Source organism: Phacochoerus africanus, chromosome 9 (genome assembly GCF_016906955.1).
Source record: "Phacochoerus africanus isolate WHEZ1 chromosome 9, ROS_Pafr_v1, whole genome shotgun sequence".
Lineage (NCBI taxonomy): Eukaryota > Metazoa > Chordata > Mammalia > Artiodactyla > Suidae > Phacochoerus > Phacochoerus africanus.
This window is the reverse complement of record NC_062552.1, coordinates 66,233,356-66,259,238: the sequence shown is the minus strand read 5'-3', so window position 1 is coordinate 66,259,238 and position 25,883 is coordinate 66,233,356. Positions and strand designations below refer to the sequence as shown.

General features: G+C 36.5%; 1 protein-coding gene across 2 annotated transcripts in view; it reads right to left on the bottom strand.

Annotated features, from left to right (window-relative positions):
• BAZ1A (bromodomain adjacent to zinc finger domain 1A) overlaps nucleotides 1-25,883 on the bottom strand; it is a 101,470-nt gene that overhangs the window by 35,383 nt on the left and 40,204 nt on the right. For both annotated transcript variants that reach the window (XM_047794884.1, XM_047794883.1), the window contains 11 exons: nucleotides 23,629-23,772; nucleotides 22,471-22,572; nucleotides 19,736-19,823; nucleotides 13,982-14,116; nucleotides 13,111-13,210; nucleotides 11,804-11,970; nucleotides 8,471-8,566; nucleotides 7,643-7,781; nucleotides 5,972-6,118; nucleotides 1,227-1,322; nucleotides 881-1,105 (listed from right to left, as the gene is read on the bottom strand). In XM_047794884.1, coding sequence (XP_047650840.1) covers nucleotides 881-1,105; nucleotides 1,227-1,322; nucleotides 5,972-6,118; nucleotides 7,643-7,781; nucleotides 8,471-8,566; nucleotides 11,804-11,970; nucleotides 13,111-13,210; nucleotides 13,982-14,116; nucleotides 19,736-19,823; nucleotides 22,471-22,572; nucleotides 23,629-23,772 — 1,439 coding nt within the window. The remainder of the gene's footprint in view (nucleotides 1-880; nucleotides 1,106-1,226; nucleotides 1,323-5,971; nucleotides 6,119-7,642; nucleotides 7,782-8,470; nucleotides 8,567-11,803; nucleotides 11,971-13,110; nucleotides 13,211-13,981; nucleotides 14,117-19,735; nucleotides 19,824-22,470; nucleotides 22,573-23,628; nucleotides 23,773-25,883) is intronic.

Genomic DNA, 25,883 nt, shown 5'->3' with positions numbered 1-25,883 from the left:
ATTAAACTCCATATATTTGTACTTCCTTTTTTGTGTGTGTGTGCTGTTTAGAGCCGCACACAGGGAACATGAAGACTCCCAAGCTAGGGGTTGAATCGGAGCCATGCCAGCCTATGCCAGATCTGAGCCGCATCTGCGACCTATACCACAGCTCACAGCAACTCCGGATCCTTAACCCACTGAGCAAGGCCAGAGATCAAACCTGCAACTTCATGGTTCCTAGTCAGATTCGTTTCTGCTGCGCCATGATGGGAACTCCTATATATTTGTACTTTTTTTTTTCTACTTCTTTTTTTTGGTTGCACCTGTGGCATATGGAAGTTCCAGGGCCAGGGATCAAACCTGCACCACAGGTTCCTGTCACCCAAACTGCTGCAGTGATAACCCAGGAGTCTTAACCCGATGCACCACAAGAGAACTCCCATGTACATTATTATTCTTATAATTAAAAACGAAGTAAAAAATAACTTCATCTTAATTTAAATACTGTTCCACATATTTCACTTACTTGAGTCAATGTTAGAATTTAGCAGCTATAGCTTAAATTTCTGATTTACAAATAAATAAAAGTGAAAGCTAGGTAATTCTCACTTATCCTTTTAAACTTAGTAGAGTTAGTAAACTAATGACAATTTTTAAAAATAACAGAAAATCCAAATGAAAAAGAAAAGAAAATCATCAATAGTTAAAGCTAGCATGAATAAAAACAGTAGTTTCAATTTAGAACACCATTTTTATTGTAACAATTTTTTTAAGACTGATTTTCTCTTTTTCTTGAATAGCATCTAAAATTTCTTATCAGTCACCTAATTTTCTGGGCATAAGAAGATAAGAGGGTAGGAGTAGACAGGTTATACAAATTCCAACTTGCAAAGTTTACCTGGTGTCAAATCATACACTGAAGTGCTTGACAGTTTCTTCACTAGACTGGGATTGCTTAGACGAAGCTCCATGCAGGCGTCGTCTGTAGCATCAAATCCTCCTCGTTTTTGATATCTGTACTTTGCATTTGCTGATGTTACATCAGCACCTGAAGCTAAGATGTGTAGTCTGAGGATTTCAGAAAGAGTGCAGCTATCGAGATCCAAGCTTTTCAAACTGCAGCCTATAGTTGTTAAAAATGAAATAGTTATTTAAAATATAAACAACAAATCCTCAGCAATGTAAAATATACCTTTATAAAATTAAAAATAAAAAGCCAATTAAAAAAAAAAACCCACACATACCCTGATGCAACTGCGGCCATGCAGCTGCCAAAGATGCAACTGCAGACAGTGCAGATTTTGTAGGGTCTGCATCTTCATCCAAAGCCTCTGTTAAATCTTTAAGGAAATAAATACTTTATTCTAGTGCAAATCAAAGCTTGAATATTTGGGAATAATGCCCTTTTAAAATGATGAAAGAAACAGCAAACAACTTAACATTCAGGAACCTCAAAAGAACCAACACTAAGTACAACAAGCAGCATTCATATTCTGTCTAGTCTGCACATCCAACTATAAATCCTAAGACATACGCTCACACTTTTCCCTTACTTAACATGAGAAGACAATTTCCAAGTTACCAACAAGATGCACATACATATTCCCCAAAAGTGGTAAAACGCACGTTAGAATGCAAAACGAATCTCCTTGATCAATATAACTTTAGGAAAGTCTACTTTGAAAGTCAGAATCTATTTGAAGACACCCAAATCTTTTATAAATATTTTAAGATTGAATAATAACAAAGTATAAGTTGTAACCATCACAAAAGCAGCACAGAAAAGGAGCTAAAGGAACTAAAACAGTACAGTGCTGTCACTCAACCATAGATTTATCCTCCTCATATAAATTGCTTGTTTTTATTTTGAAAACTCTTCGATCCAAGAAACAGTAAGAGTATCTCCCTATGTTTTCCAAGTAAATTGCTTTAGCTCTGAAAACAGTGCTTAGCCTACAAAGCGGACTAAAGAGCAAATCTAATGGCACAAAAATGTATTTAAAGCACTGGTATATATATATATATATATATATATATATATATATATATATACACACACACACACACAATTATTCCTTATGTAGATAACAAAAAATTTAAATGTCATCTATGAAAAAACTTTAAGCTTATAAAAAGCCCTTCTGTTGTATCACAGTAGAGTGGACACAGTTTCAGACTAAGAGTTGGATATGTACACTTTATTCTTAGCTCTGCCCAGTTCCTAGTTATGTAGCCTTTAGACCAGTCACTTAATTGGCCTCATTTTTCTTAAAGGGGTAAGTCTAGATCAGCAGTTTTCAAATTCTTCAAATATTTCTTGGAAGCACAATATAAAAGATGCCCTTGTTAAAGTCGGGCATAGAGATGACAATCCTGCCCATTCATCTTTCCAATTCTCCTGGAACAGCATGGAGGGATCCCTGAAGAGACTGCAGGGCTCCACAGATTAAAGCTGGAAAATCACTGGGCTAACCTGGTTCTGTGTTCTTAACTTTCTACTACTATTTTCTCCCCCAAAGGTCACAAGCTGAAAAAATGAACCTTAGAGAACAGAAATGTTGTCCTTTACTAAAGGAAAAGGCATGATAAAGTCAGCTCTGGGATTACGATCACTGACAATTTCATGGCATTAAAAGCATAAACAATATATACAGGAGAAGTTGTATACATTCAGAAATTATTCCTACCAGGCCATGAATCTAGTCAAAATGACAGATATTATATTTGTCCTCATCAGGAAAATACTAGACCTAAAGCTTTTTCAATTTTCATTTTACAGATAAAGCCAAACAAACTTAAAATTAATAGGCCCTCTAAAATTAACAACAGTCCTAGTTACAGGGCTGTATAAGTATACTGTCTCTCTCCCTTTGCACCTATCACCATACTCAATCTATTTTAGCTCTACAAAGTTATAATTTTCTACAATGAAGACTACAAGGCCTTAGGAAATAGACAACTAACAAAATGACAGTTTACTTTTAGTTGTATTAAACCAACATGTTAAAATATATATTCTTTAACTCAATTATCTACCAAATTGCACTGTCAAGAAATAAATATCATTTTAGGATTCACTGAGAGATAACCATTGGGTATGCCATCTCAAGAGAATACAGCTGAACTGTATATGTTATGACTATCTGAAATAGATACATCTATCACCACTATAATCTAGAATTAGGTAAATACAATTTCAACCCTAAACAATAGCATCTTAGTAAAAACACAAACTATTCTATATAAAAAATTCTCTTGTTCATATACTTTGAAGGGCATTTAGAGGTAAGACAAAAGAGAGGAAGTGATATTTTTAATATGAGAGTTAAAAAATTGCTGATTAAAAAAAAAATCTGCTAATTAAGAGTTCCCTGGTGGCGCCACCTAGCATTTAAGGACTTGGCACTGTCACTGCTGTGGCTCAGGCTACTACTGTGGCTTGGTTTCCATCCCTAACCTCAGAACTTCCTTATACTGCAGGCATGGCACTGGAAAAAAAAAAAAATCCAAATTGGAGTTCCCGTTGTGGCATTGCTTCGAGCTGCGGTGCAGGTCACAGATGTGGCTTGGATCTCTCTCATTGCTGTGGCAGTGGCAGTGGCGTAGGCCAGCAGCTGTAGCTCTGATTTGACCCCTAGCCTGGGAACTTTCATATGCTGCAAGTGCAGCCCTAAAAAGCAAAAAAAAAAAAAAATCCAAGGTTTGATATAAAAACATGGAGACCAAAGGCCAAAGAAATCAGATGTTCTTGAAGACAGATAATTACTTCTTTGCCATATTATAAGGAAATACAACATAGTCACTATAAGGCTCTAGACTAAAGTGCTTAAATTTGTAACCCATCACTCTCTTATTAGCCATATGTCTCTGGGCAAGTTAATTAAACTCCCTGGGCACATTAAATTAAAGTTAAATTTAAAACTCCCTGGGCAAGTTAATTTAAGTCTAGGTTTCTTTATATGTAAACGGCAGAAAAATAGTTATAGTTACATCTACCTTACAAGGGTGGTATGATTAAATGAAACAATGCATCTATAGTGTTTTACTAGCTGTATGATCACTTACTATCTATGTGATCTTCAGTAAATAGCCTCAATGAACCTCAATGTTTTCATCACTAAGATAAATTCATGCTTTTCTGCCAAACTTCCCCATTTCTAAAAAATAGCAAGAAATACCTTACATAATAAGACTAGCTAATGAGGAAATAAAAGAATGTTCAATCCCATTCGACTATTCAGTTGCTTTCGGGAAGACTATGGAAAAGTTGTTTGTTGCTTAGATGGGAGAACATAGGAAAAATACCTGGGGGAACAGTATGGGGCCATTAATGAAAGTGAAATAACCATTTAAAATATGGCCAATAATAACAAGGAAATGAGGGAAGGGCGGAAAAACGCCAAACTATTTTCTTCCTTCTCTAACATTTAAATAACTAGTTTCAAAAGGGGTGTTAAAACCTTTTTAATGGCCAATACTTATTCATAGGTAGACTTTTCTTTATAGACAGTCCTGTATAGAAGCAGAGCTATAAAAATCACAGATCAAACAAATCATGAATAGAAAATATAATGGCCATACACACCTCACAGTTAATATATCTTTCCTTTACACCAGCTGATTTTCCAACACAACTTCCTTTTAACCCTACTTTCTGTCACTAGGACTGCTGAAATTCACCTGCTTCGAATCCTGAATTAAAGAAAGCTTTATCTTATATTAAGGTCAGAATTTGGTCAATAACCCTGTGACAGTATTGGTCATTAAGACGACCTAAAGAATAAAAGAATGAATTTATGCTACAATGTCTATCTTAGATAATCCATCTGTAGTGTTAGTACTTGTCATTTTAGAAAATCTTTACATGTTTTATAAGTGGATTTACTCTTCTGTCTTCTCTTTAGTAGAGTCTCACCTAACTGACTAAATCATTTGAGTTGACAATGAGGACCACATTGTTAAAATGACCTTGATAAGGGACTTATGTCCTTTAAGAGTGTTATTAGCATTCAAGCGAGAGAATATCTGAACTCAGGTTGTAATTTAAAAGGCAACCAACACTGGATACTTACTTATATATCATTGTCCTATTGCTTCAGCAATTAGGCATAAAGGAAATTAGCTCAAATTACCTAAGGACAACCATACTATCTGAATGGAGGAATGTCACATTTTTTTCTACCAATATTCTGCTCTCAAGATATCTCCAAATAGTTATTTCTTATTGTAAATTTTTATGAAATACACTAAAGTACTGTTATTGTTAATGGTCCTATCTCGTATGTGGCAAAATTCAGAAAGTATTATGTTGGAAGTCAAATCAACCTTTTAATATAAATGCTTAATAATTCCTCTGGTTGAAGTAAATACTAAATAAAAGTGAACATTTTCTGTATTAAAAATTAAAAAAGCTTTCCTTCAGAATTATTTCTATATTAATATGTACCACCCACTGACTCCTAAAATTTATCTGTATAAAATTTAAAGAGCAAAGTATTCTAGTTCAAACTAATTAGTGAAATTAAAAAATTAAATTTTACTTAACTCCCATCTAAAAACTATTAGATCTGGAATGAAATCAGTAGCAGTATTTTTAATTTAATTTATTAAAAACAACAACTGAAGTATTTCCTTATATGGAGGGAAAAAAATCAGTGCTTATTTAGTAGAATTTCTCAGAATTACAGATACTGATCAATGAAATCTGTAATGCTCCTAAATCATAGGAGAAATCTAAAAGAATAAAAAGCAAGACAGACTGGCAGTGGTGGGGGTAGGGAGTGGGGGGTGGGGGAGAGCAGTATTTTTAAGCTCATTAAAACAAAGCTTTTCTAAAACTGATAATGTGTTGTTAGTATGTGACTTAAGAATCAACTAACTTGAACAACCATAATTTTGAACCATAAATTCAAGTTAATTTTAAAATAACCTTCAAAAATTAGTTTCACTACAAAGCAACAATCAGCTAGCAATAATATTTAATTCTGACCTTTGGTGTCAGCATCAGTTATTTGCTCTTTGGCTACTTCCTCTTCTTCTTCAGCTATCGCCTGGAAGATGGCAGTCAGGAAGAAAAAAAGCAATTCACATAGTGGGCCTTCACTGTCATTTCCTACAAGAGCTTCCTCTAACACTTCTGTGAATAAAATGTTTAAAATGAATTTAAAGTTCTGGTCATGTACTGAAAAAACAACTCCACTGGAATAATAAACAATTTAATCAATAAGAGCCTGTGTAACTATTTTCTTAAGTGTCCATTTATCAAAGTACAGCCAAGTTTATTCAAGGCAAAAAATTTTTAAAAATTTATAATAATTTATAATGTAATTATAAATCAGTAAAATACAGTAAAATCATAAGCCAAAATCCCCACATCCAAAGAAAGCCAAATTAGTCTCAAGAGATCAATATAATAGTTTATTGAGGTTTGAATTTGAGATGTAAATTAAGACATATTAAAATTATAATTTTACTCTCATTTGAATAACAATGCCAAAAGATTTGTTATTGTTGTCCCACTGTTCTTTTTTTGTTTGTTGTTTTAAGGCCACACCTGTGGCATATGGAAGTTCCCAGGCTAGGGGTCGAATTGGAGCTGTAGCTACTGGCCTACTCCACAGCCACAGCAACTTGAGATCTGAGCCTCGTCTGTGATCCACACCACAGCTCATGGCAATACTGGATCCTTAACCCACTGAGCAAAACCAGGGATCGAACCTGGATCCTCATAGATATTAGTCGTTTCCACTGAGCCACAATGGGAACTCGTGTCCCAATGTTCTTAATAGCTATGTGGGACATTACTGTTTACCAAACAGTGCACAGCAGAGGTAATCATCAGCAACAGTTATAATCCTAATATGCTCAAGATATAAATCTTTCTCATCTCATTCACCTTACCTAAACCAACAATGTTTAGACCTCTGGATCTGTAAGGCACAATGATTCATGCCTCATCTAGCTCATAAAGAGAAATTCAGGGAATGTGAAAGCCTTCCTGAAGAATATACTCTTACTCAAATAAGAGTGGCACTGTAATTCTGTCTTTAAGAGTCTTTATTTGGATTCCAAGAAAATTATTTTGCTATTGGCAGCTAAAAATCAAAATGGGATCTAAAGCCCTTCACATACCAATTTAGCTTTTATAAATGATGTAAATACAAAGTAATAGTGAATAAGTACAGAGGCAAAATAGAATCAAAAATTAAAGGTAGACAACAACTTGTCTCCAAATATGACTTATGTCAATTCCTTCCCTCCTTGCACTTACATACCATGCCACTCTCAAGAAGTAGTCTATTCCTTCACTTCCTTGAATCCCCCAGGCCCACCTACTGGAATTTGGCAGAAGTAATCAAGAAAACTGGCAGTTTCTGTTTCCGGCCTCTTGGAGCACTCAGCTGCCACATAAGAAGTGCAGGCCATCCAGTGTGGAGAGTACCAAGGGACCAGGTAGAGCGTGTGCGTGTGCATAAGCCACCATGAACATCTCACCAGGTGAGCCTTCAGATGACTCCAGCTCCCTACTGGAGACTGACCATATCCATGTGAAAGATCCCAACAGCTAGGTCCAATGACTCCACAGAACTTTGAGAGAGAATAATTTGCTTTTTTAAGCCACTAATTTTAGGGTGAATTATAACACAGCAATAGCACTTGCCTAGGGTTACTCCCTCAGGAAACTCATCTTGAAGATCGAAAAGCTCCCCAAATGCATTAAGGAACTCCAAAACCATCAGAGCATCACCAAAGATTTCAGGAGGTAGTCTAGTTTTCACTGGAGTTGGTTCTGGAAGTTCCTGCAAGATTGAACAATTTATATAACTATCTGAACCAAGCACAGGAAATTGTAAATATGATACACTCTTAACCTAATAAGAATTATTTCATGTAAAGAATTATTTCATACAGTTCTCAACCCTGGATGTTTACTGTCATCACTTTTGGAACTTTTGAAATTATAGATGCCCTGGCTTTATTTCAACTTTACTAAATCACAGTCTTTAGGGACTTCTTCCTCATCAAACTAAAAATGTAACTTGAGGCTGAAGTGTGCTTCTGACTACACTTTCCAGTCAAGAGAGATTCCTAACCTAAATTCTGAGGTCAAGGCCTTAGCTGTATCAATATGATTTTTGATGCGGTATTTTCCTTAGGATATGAAATAGACTTAATTCACCATCTGTTATCTTAGAAATGGTCCCTCATAAACTGAGATGAATGAGTTGGGTTTGGATATTTTGGTTATTCTGGAGACAGGCAGAATCTTTGTCTAGCAGTCAAGTTAAATGCATGCCTGGCCCCAGTTGTTACTGGGCTATCAAGGATAGTACAGATGACCAACTATTTCCACAGAATAAGAATCATTATTGAAGCTTGTTACAAAATACTAACAATGCTACCTTGGAACTCTAAAGAAAAACACTTGCTTAAGTGGCTATTTCCTCTGTTACACAGGTGTGTGAAACATCACATAACATGCTTTTACCTTAAGATCATCACATTCCATGTCTTCTCTAGGTTTACTCCACTGTTTTAAGTATTCCATATATTTTTTCTTTTCTTCACGCAATTTTTCTCTTTCCTAAAACAAAAGGTTAATAAAAATTCTTATAAGAAATTTATAAGGCAGGAGTTCCCCGTTGTGGTGCAGCGGAAACAAATCCGAATAGGAACCATGAGGTTGCTGGTTTGATCCCTGGCCTCGCTCAGTGGCTCAAGAATCCGGATGAGGCTTGGATCATGCATTGCTGTGGCTGTGGTGTAGGCCAGCAGCTACACCTCCATTTAGATCCTAGCCTGGGAACCTTCATATGTCATGGGTGCGGCCCTAAAAAGCCAAAGACAAAAAAAAAAAAAAAAAGGAAGAAATGTATAAGGCAGCATCAGCATCACCTGGGAAGTAGTAAGAAACACAGATACCCTAGACCTACCCCACCTATTGACCTAGAAACTCTGGGATTGGGCCCCAGCAATTGATATAAGCCCTTCTGGTGATCTTGATGCACATTAAAGTGTTAAAACTACTGATCAAAACAATGCCTACCTGACAGAACTGCTACAAAGGTAAAAAATGTCCAACGCATAGTAGCTCCTGGATAAATATTATTTCAATCTAACTGCATATAGAAGCTCTCCCTCAACTTAATTTAGCTTAATTAAATGGTTTAAGTCTTGGCTAAAAAAACCCTGACAATTGTAAAAAGTTCAGAAAGTCATTTACGTATTATGAACATTTTTAAGGACCAATCTTTTTTAAGTCAAAAAGGGACACTGCCAATGTCAGAATTTCTGTTGCACCTCTTAGGTACAAGGCACATCAAAACTTTCCTTATTTCATGGTATGGACACTTTATCCATGGTTCAGAACACATGAACTTGGCAAGAGTGTGTCTTTTGTTACTAGCAAAGCAAAGGCCATGATGGCACAGCAGAAACGAATCCAACTGGGAACCATCGGGTTGCAGGTTTGATCCCTGGCCTTGCTCAGTGGGTTAAGGATACAGTGTTGCCATGAGCTGTGGTGTAGGTCACAGATTTGGCTTGGTTCTGGCGTTGCTGTGGCTCTGGCATAGGCTGGCAGCTGTAGCTCCAATTAGACCCCTAGCCTGGGAACCTCCATGTGCTGTGGGTATGGCCCTAAAAAGACCAAAAAAAAAAAAAAAAAAAAAATTAGATCCTAACTAAAGAGGTAAGAAATTATTAGAGTACCTAAAATAAAACTTCCCCTTACATTTGTAATACATTGTTTTTAAGACTCTTTTAAATCTGAGTAACAGCCTAGGGGACACAGAATGGACAGTAAATAAAAGCATTATTAGAATACAATTGGGGACTTTTTGCTTACGTAAGTCTTTTGAAACCCTTATTTCTTGATTCTGGTATTTGAAACTGCAAGATAAATACTGACCCTAAAATGTCTCTAATAAAGTTGAATGTAAAAGAATTTTTTAATTATAATTATTTCCAATAAACATGTTAATACATTATATGTTTAATACATATTAATACTCTTTCTTGGAAATTTAGCAACACTGAAGTAAACAGATGTACACTTATCAAATTTAACATAAAATAAGGTAGTACAGAACTTATTAACTGTGCTTTGAATGTTCTGCTGAAATAAGTTCTCCCTTCCCCCAACTAATTCTTATACGAAGTATAAGATGGGTATTTTCTTTCTCTGTTTCTAAGATACACAAAAAGTACAACATATTTGGCAAGCAAATACTTATGTCCAAGTACAGAATTTTTTTTTTTTTTTTTTTAGGGCCGAACTTGCAGCATATGGAAGTTCCCATGCTAGGGGTCGAATTGAAGCTGCAGCTGCCAGCCTATGCCACAGCCACAGCAACAAAGGACCCAAGCCGTGTCTGTGACCTACACCACAGCTCACGGCAACGCTGGATGGCTGGATCGTTAATCCACTGAGCCAAGGATGGAACCCACATCCTCATGGATCCTAGTCAGGTTTATTAACTGCTGAGCCACGAAAGGGAGCTCCCCATGTACAGAAAACTTTAAAAATGTTCTTATCCTTTGACCTATTATTTTACTTCTACAAATTTATCAAGAGACATAATCCAAAAACGGGAAAGACTTTTATTCACAAATATGAATAAAGTACCATTATTTACGAGCAAAAATTTGTAAATCGCTTATTTATATCTATTTGATTGTTATATTCAGTCGCTAAAAATTCCACTTAGTTAATTTAATAACATGAAGGAATGTTTACAATAATGTTAAACAAAAAAATATACAAAATTATATATATATATATATATATATATTTTTTTTTTTTTTGCTTTTTAGGGCCACACCCATGGCACATTGAGGTTCCCAGGCCAGGGGTCCAATTGGAGCTACAGCCATGGGCCTTCACCACAGCTGCAGCAATGCCAGATCCGAGCCGCATGTGTGATCTACACCACAGCTCATGGCAACGCTGGAATCCTCAACCCATTGAGTATGGCCAGGGATCGAACCCACAACCTCATGGATCCTAATCGGATCCATTTCCACTGCGCCACGATGGGAACTCCTCCTAAATACAAAATTATAAATGCTGGCTGTTATTCTCGAAGGCCCAGAATAAAGACTAGAAGTAAATTAATCAAAGTGTTAATGCTATCTCTAAATGCTACCATTTAGATTACAAGTGTTTTTTTCTTCTTCTACATTTCCTAGAGTAAACATGTATTAAACACTCTCCACCTCCACCTTAGGGGCCTATCTGAAATAATTCAAGAAATACATGCAATTTAAATGTGCACACTGTAACATGATCACCTAAGGTTACTTGAGAATATCCTGGGAGAACCAATGACAATGACTCCAGAAGAAATCAGCTATAGAATTCTCTAAGGAGTAACTACCACTTAAGATTATAATCAAAGAATTGCTGAAATAATGATTATCACAGTTACCTTATTCTTCCAGGAAGGTAAGAACATTACACTATTTCTTATTAATTACACATTTTATTGCATTTTTCTAATGACATATTTTATTACTTTTGAAAGCTTTACAAATGTTGTCTTCCCTAAATATGGAAGTCTAAATAATGAAGAAAATCAACTTCAGAATTATACTCTGGAAGAGGCTTTGAAGTATAAAGGTATGTGTGTAAGTTGAACCTTAAATCATTCATTAAATTTTCCAGTACGAAAGGGAGATAAACCAATACTATTTATCAGCATTCTATGCACAACTAAATGTGAATAAAAGTGATAAAAGTATTTGAAAATAACCATAAATTTAAATATGTAAAATACTATTTACTATTTGTGGAGAGCATAACTAATATACTTGAATATACCTTTTCTCTTTCTATTTTAAGCCTCTCTTTTTCTTCTTTCTTCTTCATTCTCTCTTCTTCCACAATTTTCTTCAGTTCTTCCTTCTTTTTCTCTTTATCTTCTTTTTCTTTTTTCTTTGCCTCTAGAGCATCTGCTTTATCTCTTTTTAATTTAGCCTTTTCAAAAGCTGTGGAGAAGGTCAAACTTAGAACAGTACAAAGGTAAAAAAATAATACATTTTTTTAATGTAACAAAAGAATCCCTGAAATACCTTAAGGCTAAATGAGATCAAGAGAGACTCATAGGGGTTGCAAATTCCGGGGGGAGTGAGCAGATGATTAAAATGGGAAGAGCAAGTTGACTGTGTTTAAAACAAACTACTGCAGTGGGATAAACATATACCTGCCTTGAAAAGCCTTGCTACTCAAAGTGTGACCTTAAGACGAGTAGCAAGATATTACCTTGTCAGAAATGCAGAATCTCTTCTCCAACCCAACCTACTAATTTAGTTTCCTTTCCCCTCTTTCCTTTTGTGGTTGCACCTGCAGCTTATGGAAGTTCCCAGGCTAGGGGTCGAATTGGACGTAGCCACAGTGGTACCTATCTGAGCCACATCAGCTTATGACAACACCTAATCCACTGAGTGAGGCCAGGGATGGAACCCGCATCCTCACGGACACTATGTCGGGATACTACGTTCCTGCTGAGCCACAAGGGAAATTTCCCCCCTCCCCCTACTTTAAAAGAAAAAAAAAAAACAAAACACTTCTTTTTTTCAGACCTACTAATTTAGAATCTTCGTTTTAACAAGATTTCCAAGTGATTCATATATAATATAGTCACATATGTGAAGCAATGTTTTATAAGGCTGTATGACTCAAACAAAATGGCCCAAAACAGTTTCTAGCCCCTAGAAACTCCCAACTTGTACTCGATCTGCATTAGGTAAGTTTAACAGGGTATATACTATACTTTGAAATATTATTTTACGAGAGGAAGAGCTGTCTCAATTATCACACAAGTCAACAGTTATCTGAGGGAAAAAATTATGCTTAAAAAAAAAAAACCCAGAGAAGTTTCCTTGTGGAGCAATGGATTAAGGATCCAGTGTTGTCTCTGCAGCGGCTTGCGTCACCAGTTTGATCCCTGGCCTGGGAACTTCCACATGAGGCTGGTAAGGGCCAAAAAAAACACACAAAACGAAGAACGAAAAACAAAACAAAACAAAACACAGAAATACATCACTTTAGAAACATCTTCTACCTGGGAACGGAGAAATATTCTTTCCTGTAACTAAACAGTTTTTGGAGAGAATGTTAAAACTCACCCAGTGACTTCATTTCTTCTTGTTTCAAAAGTTTCTCTCTTTCTTTAGTAACTTTGTTCCTAAAACCTACAACAGTCTGTTTATTAGCAATGGTGTCCTCCTAAAAAACAAAAAACAAAAAAACATAAAGAAAAACAAGAAACTAAAGTTGTAGAACCAGAACTTTTACAAACAAATGGTCTTCTTTGTTCTTACAGTAAGAATAAAACAATTATACTTTATACTAAGGTTTTATTCTAACTGAACTTTAATAACTCTAGTTTTAACACAGAGAACAGAGAATAGTAGCTAATTCTACAGTTTTATAAATTACTACAAAAAACAGCCAGGAAAAACAACTGGTTTTGTTTTGAGGGGAGACTTAAAAGTATACATTAGAAAAACCAAAAAATCTTCCAGGGTACTTTATAAACTAGATAGTATAGACATCAAATAAGACACAGGCAGAGAAAAGACATGCCAGACATAACTGTGGTTAATATTAAACAATGTCAAAAGTTTATTTTTACTTTATTTATTGAGATTAATCTAGCCTGCTTAATTGTGATATTATCTCTTACCTTTTAAATGATCTTTACATTTCAATCCCATAATTTATTCCCCATATGTCATCCTGCTTTACTATTTGCTTATATGCTTGCTTCCACTTTGATATAAAATCCCTGTGGCATAAGAGTCATGTCTAATTCACAACTGATACTTCTACAAGCCTCACTGCAGAACAGTTACCAACACACAGTACACACCCTTTTTGTGTTTAAGGAATGTGTTCCTTCCTACAGGCTAAGGAGTGAAGGGTGCCAACACTACTCTTGATTTTGATTAGTTTTATTAAGAGCCATAATGTAGTTTTTATCAATTCTCTACTTACCTGACTAATAGATACTCGTTTGGGAGGTCTCCCTCTTCTCCTGTTAGCAGGACTGAAGATAAATGTGGGAGGGTCATCAGGGAAGAAATAAGAAAAATCTTGTTCTGCTATTTTATATGTTGAAAGAGATGATGCCTTCATTTAAAAAAGACATAGGGTACAATAATGACACATAAGTAAACCATATATAGATATGCTCTAACACATCATATGACTACTGCTAAAAACCAGGTCAAAAACATTAGAGCTCCATGTGTATTATGTATTTATATACATTTTATTACTTGACCCTTTAAAAAACTAGATAATTAATCAGTTTTACCAAAAAGAAAATCACAATTCAAAAGATAACTTTACCATAAAATACTCAAGAATGTTTCAATAATTTCTTGAATTCTAAAACTATTTCAAAATTATATTTACACAATAATCTTTTTATTGTGTGTGTCTTTTTAGGGCCACGTCTGTGGCATATGGAGGTTCCTAGGCCAGGGGTCTAATTGGAGCTGTTGCTGCCGTCCTAAGCCAGAGCCATAGCAATGCCAGATCTGAGCCACATCTTCGACCTACACCACAGCTCACGGCAATGCCAGATCCTTAACTCACTGAGTGAGGCCAGGGATTGAACTTGCGTCTTCATGGTTCCTAGTCCAATTCGTTTCCACTGCGCCATGATGGGAACTCCTATTTACACCATAATTTTGTTTTCTTTGCTTTTGACTAATTTTGTATGAGATTTTTCTATGTAAATAAATAATCCCTATATTTACTATTAAAAATCCACTGCAGGAGTTCCTGTTGTGGCTCAGCGGAAACGAACCCAACTAGTATGAGTGAGGACGAGGGTTCATTCCCTGGCCTTGCTCAGCTAAGGATCCAGCATTGCCGTGAGCTGGGATTCCGAATGGCTGTGGCTGTGGCTGTGGCTAGCGGCTACAGCTTCAATTCAACCCCTGGCCTGGGAACTTCCATATGCCACAGGTGCAGGTCTCAAAAGACCAAAAAAAAAAAAATTTCCCCTGTACTAAATAAATGAATTAATTTTTCTTAGTCATTTCTTAACTGCTGAACATTTAAAGAACTTTTTTTTTTTGTCTTTTTGCTGTTTCTTGGGCCGCTCCCGCGGCACATGGAGGTTCCCAGCCTAGGGCTCAAATCGGAGCTGTGGCCACTGGCCTACACCAGAGCCACAGCAGCGCGGGATCCGAGCCGCGTCTGCAACCTCCACCACAGCTCACGGCAACGCCGGATCGTTAACCCACTGAGCAAGGGTAGGGACCGAACCCGCAACCTCATGGTTCCTAGTCGGATTTGTTAACCACTGCGCCATGACGGGAACTCCCTTAACTGCTGAACATTTAGATTTCCCCCCAGTTTGGAGTGATACTTAAATACTTTATTTAAAGTTGGACTGGGAGTTCCCTTTGTGGTGCAGTGGAAATGAATCCGACTGGTATCCAGAAGGATTCGGGTTCTATCCCTGGCCTCACTCAGTGGGTCGAGGATCTGGCGCTGCTGTGACCTGTGGTGTAGGTTGCAGACTTGGCTGGTATCCAGAGTTGCTGTGGCTGTGGAGTGGGCTGGCAGGCTTCAATTCGACCCCTAGCCCGGGAACTTCCATATGCTCTAAGTACAGCCCTAAAAAGCAAAAATAAACATAAAGTTGGTCTGGATAAAAGCAGAACTAATGATAAATTTCTATCAAGTTTCAACTCAAAATTTAAGTTCAGAGAAGTCAACCTCATTTTTGTCAGAAGTGTTGTGGTTCTAGGATAATTACTAAATGTAAGTTTCTCTTTTTTTACTTTGTATTCAGAACTTGTTCACCTCTTATGCATGTTCAACTCAAGACTTTTAAAAAATTTTATTAGCAATTCTTAAGATTATTTTTGGTCTAACAGTCACTGCCTTTTCTTTCTCTCCAAAAAACATGTGCAATTTACAAAAACAAAGAAAATGTGTAAGAAAATAATGATAAAAAATTTAAACAGTTAACAAAATAGGAGTACTTTTAAAGGGAATTCAATTTTATACATAATATTTTTATTTTTGATAGAACATAGCTTTTGACAACCTGAAATTTAATCAGTTCTGGCCATCAGAGTAAATCAAGAATCCAGTAAGATTTTACATTAAAAGTAAATTCCATTAAGATTTACTGCCCTAAATGATAACCCTTGAGTACAGAGAACTGTCCTTTAAGTATGAATGGGTGGTTTCCTCTAAAATATATACCCTAAAAAGATCAAAATAGGTTTTAATATATTAATTGCCAAGATGTCCGTATTCACACATACAATACCCACAATAAACAAAAATACCACTTCAGCAGGCGCTGCTGCTGCTTCTTCCTCTTTTTTTTTTTTTTTTTTTTGCTTATTAGGGCCACACTTGTGGCATATGGAGGTTCCCAGGCTAGGGGTCAAATTGGAGCTACAGTTGCCAGTCTACGCCAGAACAACAGCAACACGGGATCCAAGCCACGTCTGCGACCTACACCACAGCTCAAGGCAATGCCAGATCCTTAACCCACGGAGTGAGGCCAGGGATCGAACCCGCAACCTCATGGTTCCTATTCGGATTTGTTTCTGCTGTGCCACGACAGGAACTCCCTTGCAGGTACTTCTAACAACAGTTTACACTCACCCTACTGGTATCAAATTTTGCTGTCTTGGAAGGCGGGAGGGGGTGTGTGTGCAAGTATACCAAAATATTTACTACCATCTTTCATTATACTCTAAGACAAAAATGTTCAATGTCATCTTAATTTTCATTTATTAAGGTGAACTTCCTTTCATGTTTACTGACTGTTTATTTTCCTTGGTGAAAAACTGCTGATGTCCTTCACCGTTTTTTTCTCTAATTGGGTTGGTTTTGTTCATTGAATGTGTTAAGAGATCTTAGTAAATTAGGGGAACTGGCCAACTGACTATTTATGATATACATATGCAACTGTTCACTGATTCACTGACTGCCTACCAAGTGCCAAGCACCGTTCTAGCTACTTATCACCAAGTGTCTACATTATTAACTTTTTGCAAGCATCATTTGCATGACTACCTGATACTCAATGCTACGGACAGAAGAATGCTTAAATTATCAAGGCAAATAAATATGCTCACTATAAATTATTTCAGATGACTTTTTTCTTATGTGTTTTCAAGTTTTTATACCTCATCCACTGAATTTTTATCATGTCTATTTTCCTTTTTTTTTGGTTTTGATGAGTTTTTTCTGTCTATTTTTCTAATGGGTGCTTATATTTTATAACTGATTTGAGTTCCTCATTGTATTCATTTAAAGTATTTTTCCTCCAGCACTTACCCTTAAAATCTATTCATTTTTAAACTTACATAATTTTAAAAATATTATATAAAAAAGCAAAAAAATTTTAAAAAATCATTATATAAAAAAAGCAAAAAAAACCCCATTTATTTATTTATTTATTTATTTATTTATTTATTTTGCTTTTTAAGGCCACACCCATGGGATATGGAGGTTCCCAGGCTAGGGGTCTAATTGGAGCTACAGCTACAGCTGCCAGCCTACACCACAGCCATAGCAATGCCAGATCTGAGTCGAAATCTGCCACCTACACCACAGCTCACAGCAACTCCGGATCCTTAACCCAATGAGCAGGGCCAGGGATTAAATCCGGAATCTCATGGTTCCTAGTTGGATTCATTTCTGCTGCACCATGACAAGAACTCCCTAAACTTATATAAATTTATATTGTCAAATCAATCTCATCTTTGGCATTTCTTTTCTATTGCTCCTCCTAAGTATTTCAGCATGAATAACATTACAATTTATTTCATGTCTTTTTTAAAGTTATGTCTACCTTCATTTTTCCAAATAATTAACCAAGTGTTCCAGTTTTATTTATTAAATAATCTATCTCCGTCTCTAGATATTTGAAATGTTATGTTTCACATACTCATATATTCTTTTTTCATATCTTTTCTTTTCATGTAACATTTACATATAATGAAATGCACAAATCTTAAGCATACAGTAGCTGATTTTTGACACATGCATATAGCTCTCTAACCCATTCTATTATTTTTTTACTTAGATAAGCTTTCTCTCCCAATATGAGTTAAATATTTCTCTCTTTTTTTTTTTTGTCTTTTTAGGGCCACACCTGCAACATATGGAAGTTCAGACTAGGGAATGAATCAGAGCTGCAGCTGTCAGCCTAAGCCACAGCCACAGCCACGCCCAGATCCAAGCCACATCCTCGACCTACCGCCACACAGTCTGCAGCAACACCAGATCCTTAACCCACTGAATGAGGCCAGGTATCAAACTTGTATCCTCATGGATACTAGTCAGGTTCTTAACCCACTGGGCCACAATGGGAACTTCTCTCATTTTTTTTTTTAAATCACAGAGACTCCTATTTTATTTATTTTTGGAGCCATGCCCATGGTATGTGGAAGTTCCTTGGGCCAGGGATCAAAAGAGTACTATGGCAGTGAACTGAGCCATAGCAGTGACAAAACCAGATCCTTAACCACTGGGCCACCAAGGAACTCCAAATATTACTCATTTAAAAAAAAATAGTTTTAGGTGCAGTGTGTTAAGAATCTGACTGCATCACAGACATTGAAAAACTTACGGTCTCTGGAGGAGACAGTTTGGGGGGTGGGGGGATGTGCCTGGGCTGTGGGATGGAAATCCTGTGAAATCAGATTGTTATGATCATTATACAACTACAGATGTGATAAATTCATTTGAGTAATAAAAAAAAACGAAAAAAAAATCACAAAAAAAAAAAAAGAATCTGACTGCAGCAGCTAGGGTCACTGTGGAGGTGTGGGTTCAATCCCTGGTGCAGGGCAGTGGTTAAAGGATCGGGCATTGCCACAGCTTCCATGTAGGTTGCAGTTGTGGCTTAGATTCAATCCCTGGCCCAGGGAGCTTCCATATACTGTGGGTGTGGCAAAAAAATTTAAAAATTAAAAAAATTTAGCTTTAGTTTTACCATTTAACTTTTTACTTTGTGTAGAATGAAAAGTTTCTGACCTTGACTTTTTTCCTTCTGAATGGTTATGAATAAAATACTCTAACTGCTTAGTATACTGATCTCTGATATTCTTTTTTTATATACATTGCTTCCCCATCTATAGCAGATTCTATTTTAGCATTGTTCTTTGAAACTTTTTTTGCGGCCAGCATGATACTATAAGAAAATTACCATTGCTCTACTGTTACTTTTCTTTTTCCAAGTTTTCCAACTATTCTCATCTGTCTTGATTGATTTTTTTTCCCCTTTTTATGGCTGCACCTATACCATATGGAAATTCCTGGGCTAAGGGTCAAATTGGAGCTGCAGCTCCTAGCCTACGCCACAGTTATGGCAACAATGGAGCTGAGCTGCATATATGCCCTATGCCGCACCTTGTGGCAATGTCTGATCCTTAACCCGCTGAATGAAGCCAGGGACTGAACCTGCATCCTCATAGATTATGTCGGGTTCTTTACCCACTCAGTCACAATGGGAACTCCTGATCTTTTTTATACAAGGAAAAAAGTGGAAGTATCTAAGCCATCTAGCAATTCTAGCAATTGCAAAAAACCAATATTTAATCCAATTAAATACAAATAAAATTGCTAAAAATTGGCTCCAGATAAAAAGAGAGTTATTTTCAACCAACTTTGGAGTAACATTTCTGCAATGTTACAGCTTTATAACACCACTCACTTTCCTTTTTTCTTCTTTCCAACAAATAATTTCACTGTTCTGCTTACCTTAATTTTAATGACTCCATCTTGTGGTTCACAGTGTTGCTTCAGAAAAAGCTTTAGTTTATCACGAGAAAACAGATGTTTTCTCCGGCTATAGGGGAAAAAGGAGGAGAAAGAAGAGAGTGTTCGTATCAAAGAATTCAATCTGAACTCCATAATCTCTATAAATCCATAACCTCAATTTCAAGCCTAGAAAAAGAACATTTCATTTGTTGCTTATGAACCACTTAGAAATCAAATAACACCTCAGGAAAACATACTACAGAGAGTAAACCAAATTTTGTAAAATTAGATGATTAGTCCTAGAGGTATCACTATTAATATCCCTAAAATAATTAAAATTAGTAGACTGCCAGTTATCACAGAGTACTACATAAATCAACATTCAAATGGATATTGTGAACAGAGTTAAATATGGGTTTGATTAAATTCTAAAATATTTTGTATGGCAGCCAACAAATTCATGGGATTAAAATTAAAGAGAGTTAAATTATTAAGATTCTAAAAATACTCTATTTTTTATTCTCCCCTGCCCTCCGAATTCAAAAACAGCAATCACAACAGTACTACCACCACAAACAGAATAAACCCAAACCAAAAAAAGCCAAAAAACAAAAAATCCACAAATATTTCTAGAAAGAAAGCAAATGCTTCAACTAAATTTAATGTATAGATTTCTAGAAAGAGCCAAGTTAAAAGCTTTTATGAGTAAATAAACAATAGAGGAATTCTTTTTTTTTTTTTGTCTTTTGTCCTTTTAGGGCTGCACTAGCAGCATATGGAGGTTCCCAGGCTAGGGGTCTAATTAGAGCTGTAGCTGCTGGCCTAAGCCACAGCCACAGCAACACCGGATCCTTAACCCGCTGAGCGGGGCCAGGGATCAAATCCTCGACCTCATGGTGCCTAGTTGGATTTGTTTCGCTGTACCACAAAGGGAACTCCGAGGAATTCTTAAGTAGTGGCCCTCCCCAAAATGTGTTTCTTTTCCCAGACTATAGGAAGGACTATATGGAAAAAAAAAAAAGATCTTGGTTTACTGCTGTATCCCAGTACCATATAGGAGAAGAAGGTAAATATCTTTTGACTACTAACTAAATATACTGGCCCTCAAGAAATGTAATGTCCTACATGACACCTATTAGTCACGTGTTTTTTTTTTTAAATAAAATTAAAAGTTGAGTTCCTCACAATTACTAGCTATATTTCAAGTGATCAGTAGTCACGTGTGGCTCTTGCCTATCATACTGGATAGCACACACATAACCTTTCTATCACTGCAGAAAGTTCTACTTGTTAGTGCTACTATACGTCAAAAAGTAAATAGAAAACTAAAAAATACTAAATAGGGAATTACATTATATAAAAAACACCTTGAACTAAAAACCAAAAAAGGGGAAAAATTCAACAATGAAAAAGGAAAACTTTGGTTGTTTCAACTACACTCTTCATTAGGCCATTAACTGAACAAATTCAAAACTGTGAAAAATTATAAGCATTAGCTTGAGAATGGTATTTTTCAATTTACAATGAAGTGTAGAATGCTACAGAGATCTTATACTAGTGATGGGACCCCAAAAACAAACAAAAAACTATACACACACCCATGTAGTTTACAGAAAGTAATACCTAACTCAAGATTCACTCAATACTTTTATTGTTATCACTTTTCTTTGGATCATGAATATATAGGGGGACAAAAGAGATGAGAGAATAAGTAAAATTACTTTTCATCAAACAAAATCCAAGACTGATTCCTTACTGGCAAGCTGGTAGTTGGCTGATAATGTCGGCTGTTACTTTCATATGAATAAGAGCCTAACCTTAACAGGCAACAATAGGATTTTCCTAAAATATATCAATGTAACCTAGAGCCATTTCTTTTAAATCAAAAGCCTCTCTATTTTGATTAAGTCTCAAACAGGAATTTTTAAAGATACTTATGGGAATTCCTGTCATGGCTCAGTGGAAACGAACCCAGCTAGTATCCATGAGGATAGGAGTTCAATTTCTGACCTCACTTGGTGGGTGAGGGATCTGGCGTTGTCATGACCTGTGGTGTGTAGGTCGCAGATGTGGCATGGATCCCGTGTTGCTAAGCCTGTAGCTCTGAATCGAGCTCTAGCCTGGGAATTTCCATAAGCCGCAAGTACAGCCCTAAAAGGCAAAATAAATAAATAAATAAATAATAAAATAAAGATGCTTTTTATTATTTAATTTTATTAAGAAATGGGAGATTGATCAGGTATTTGAGTCTAATGAACAAAATATTACAAATGTGATATATTTGTGATTTCTCAGCTTTGAAAATTGAGTTCTTTTATGAGAAGTACTTCATAAATAGGATCCTTTTTTTTTTTTTTTTTTTCCTTCTTTTTTAAGGCTGCACTTTAGGGCACATGGAAGTTCTTAGGCTAGGATTCAAATTAGAGCTACAGCGGCTGGCCTGTGCCACAGCTACAACATAGGATCTGAGCCACAGCTTGCGGCAAGGCCAGATCCTTAACCCACTGAGCGAGGCCAGGGTTCAAACCTGCATCCTCATGGATACTAGTGGGATTCTTAACTCATTGAGCCACAACAGGAATTCCTGGGATCCTTCTTAATGATCAGTCTATGGGCATATAAATGTACATTATTTTAAAAAAGGAAGCAATCACTTACAATTACCCATTTGTTCCATAGCAATCTCCTTAATCAAACATAATTACTCTACTTTAAGAGAAGATATGGAGTTTTACCTGATTTGTGTTGCTTTAACAATAGCACACTCATACAATTCTTTTTTAGTGGGCTGCACCTTGTACTTGAATAGTAAGGGATCAATTGCATCTTTTTTCTTCCTAAAAAAAGCAAAGACACAAATAGATTAATAGTTTGGAAATGAGATACTTTAAATGAAATCTAGTTTTAAGAACATATTATAACAAAATCTCATGCATTTTTATTTTAATTATGATTTTATATAAGTTACTGATTTGCCTCACCATTTTTTTTTTTTTTTAAATTTAAGTCCACACCGAGGCATATGGAGATTCCCAGGCTAGGGATCAAATTGGAGCTACAGCTGCTGGCCTACACCACAGCCACAGCAATATAAGATCTGAGCCAAGTCTGCAACTTACGCTATAGCTCACGGCAACACTCGATTCTTAACCCGCTGAACAGGACCAGGGATCAAATCCACAACCTCATGGATACTAGTCAGGTTTGTTACCACTGAGCCACAATGGGAATTCCTGCCTCATCATTCTATCAGCCAAAATACTGTACTATTTTATGTTAGGTAAATAACATTCAATAAATTTTTCTTGGGTGAAGAAAAATTAACATTCAATAACATTCAATAAACATTCAATAAATTCTTCTTGGGTGAAGAAATTCACTCCAAATGAATAAGCAGAGTACCTACCCAGTTTAGGTTAGATAAATTTATAAACAAACAGCTCTTGGATTTGCTTTTAATCTTTCTTCTTCATAGCTATGTATTCTAAGAGCAAAAGCGCCAGTCTACATGGATTTATGTGACTCTTCTGCAAAGAACACTCAGCTAACTAAAGTTGTCAATTGATTAAACTTCAGAAAGTTACAGAGTTTCTTCACTATATGTACTCTTAAGTGAATAATAACATACAGAACGAATTTTCCCAAGGAAACAAAATTGGACTGTATGATTATAATTGAATGAAGTGAGCTTCAACTGCTCTTGAGCAGTTGACTAGAATTAACTAGGTAAGTTTCAATTTTGCAAATTCTAACATTTTTATTGAATCACATGCACAGTATACCAGTGTATGACTAAAAAGGAAGAAGGGTGGGATCAAAGAAAAAAAATTATTTCAATGAGATGTCAGTAGCCAATCTGATAAACATTTTAAAAATGAATAAAAATCACTTACCCGTTTTGAAAAGAACTGTTTTGTGTTTCTGAATCATCACTATCACTAATGATAATAGTTTCCCCATCTATACAGCTGTCATGTCCATTAGCAAAACCATTTTGGTGTGATGGAGGGAGGACTTCCAAAATCCTACACTGTAACCTGAAAGAAAACAATGCATTTAAAAATGCAAATCATTTCATACTTTATAATTGAACATTTCAGAGCAGTCTATTTTGAACAAGGGAAAAGCAATTTTGTAGACACTATGGCTTATTAATATATCTGATTTAAAAAAGAGAAAATGTGTTGGGAGTTCCCATTGTGGCTCAGCAGTAATGAACCCAACTAGTATCCATGAGGAGGCGGGTTAGATCCCTGGACTTGCTCAGTAGGTTAAGGATCCTGCATTACTGTGAGCTGCAGTGTGGTCATAGACGAAGCTCAGATCCCATGTTGTTATGGCTGTGGATTAGGCTGGCAGCTATAGCTCCAATTCGATCCCTAGCCTGGTAACTTCCACATGCTGCACATGCAGCCCTAAAAAGCAAAAAAAAAAAAAAGAGAGAGAAAGTATGTTAACATCCTATTTATTAATTTAATTAATTAATTTCTTTGCTTTTTAAGGACGCGCCCGTGGTATATGGAGGTTCCCAGGCTAGGGGTCGAATCAGAGCTGTAGCTGCTGGCCTACGCCACAGCCACAGCAATACGGGATCTGAGCCATGTCTGCGACCTACATCACAGCTTGCAACAACAGATCCTTAACCCACTGAGGGGGCCAGAGATTGAACCCAATCACGGATACTAGTCATATTCGTTTCCACTGTGCCACAATGGGAACTCCTAAAATCCAATTTAAGTAAAGGCTAGCTACAATTTAAAATAACACAGCAAAGGAGTTCCCTTCATGGCTCAGTATTAACAAACCCAATTAGGATCCATGAGATGCAGGTTTGATCCCTGACCTCACTCCGGGGTTAAGGATCTGGCGTTGCCATGAGCTGTGGTGTAGGCTGGCAGCTACAGCTCTGATTCACCCCCTAGCCTGGGAACCTCCATATGCTGTGGGTGTGGCCCTAAAAAGCAATAAATAAATAAATAAAACACAGCAACCAACAAGGGTTAATCTCCAAAATATACAAATAACTCATACAATTCAACAGCAAAAAAGCCAACAACCCAATGGAAAAATGGGCAAAAGACCTGAATAGACAGTTCTCCAAAAAAGACATACAGATGACCAGCAGGCACATGAAAAAATGCTCAACATCAACTTATTATTAGAGAAATGCAAACCAAAACTACAATGAGGTACCATCTCATGCCAGTCTGAATGGCCATCACTAATAAGTCTATAAATAACATATAGTGGAAAGAGTGTGGAGAAGAGGGAACCCTCCTATACTGTTGGTGGGAGTGTAAACTGGTACAACCACTACAGAGAACAGTATAGAGGTTTCTCAGAAAACTGAATACTGAATTACTATATGATCCAGCAATCCCATTCCTGGACATATATCTGGACAAAACTATAATTAAAAAAGATACATGCAGGGAGTTCCCGTCATGGCGCAGTGGTTAACGAATCCGACTAGGAACCATGAGGTTGCAGGTTCGGTCCCTGCCCTTGCTCAGTGGGTTAACGATCCGGCGTTGCCGTGAGCCGTGGTGTAGGTTGCAGACGCGGCTCGGATCCCGCGTTGCTGTGGCTCTGGCGTAGGCCAGTGGCCACAGCTCCGATTCGAACCCTAGCCTGGGAACCTCCATATGCTGTGGGAGCAGCCCAAAGAAATAGCAAAAAAAAAAATAATAATAAAATAAAAAATTTAAAAAAAGATACATGCAGCCATATGTTCATAGCAGCACTGCTCACAAGAGCCAAAACATGGAAACAACTTAAATGTCCATCAACAAGTGAATAGATTAAGAAGATGTGGTTACATATATATAATATATAGATAGAACAGAACTTAATAATGCCATTTGCAGCAACATGGATCCAACTAGAGATTTTCATACTAAGTAAGGTCAGTCAGGAAGAGAAAGACAAATACCATATGGTATCACATATACATGGAATCTAAAATATGGGACAAACAAAACCATCTACAGAACAGAAACAGATTCAGACATAGAGAACAGACTTGTGGTTGCCTGGGGGGAGGGGGGAAGGAGAGGGATGGACTGGGAGTTTGGGGTTGGTAGATACAAACTATTACATTTAGAATGGATAAGCAAGGAGGTCCCACTGTACAGCACAGGGAACTATA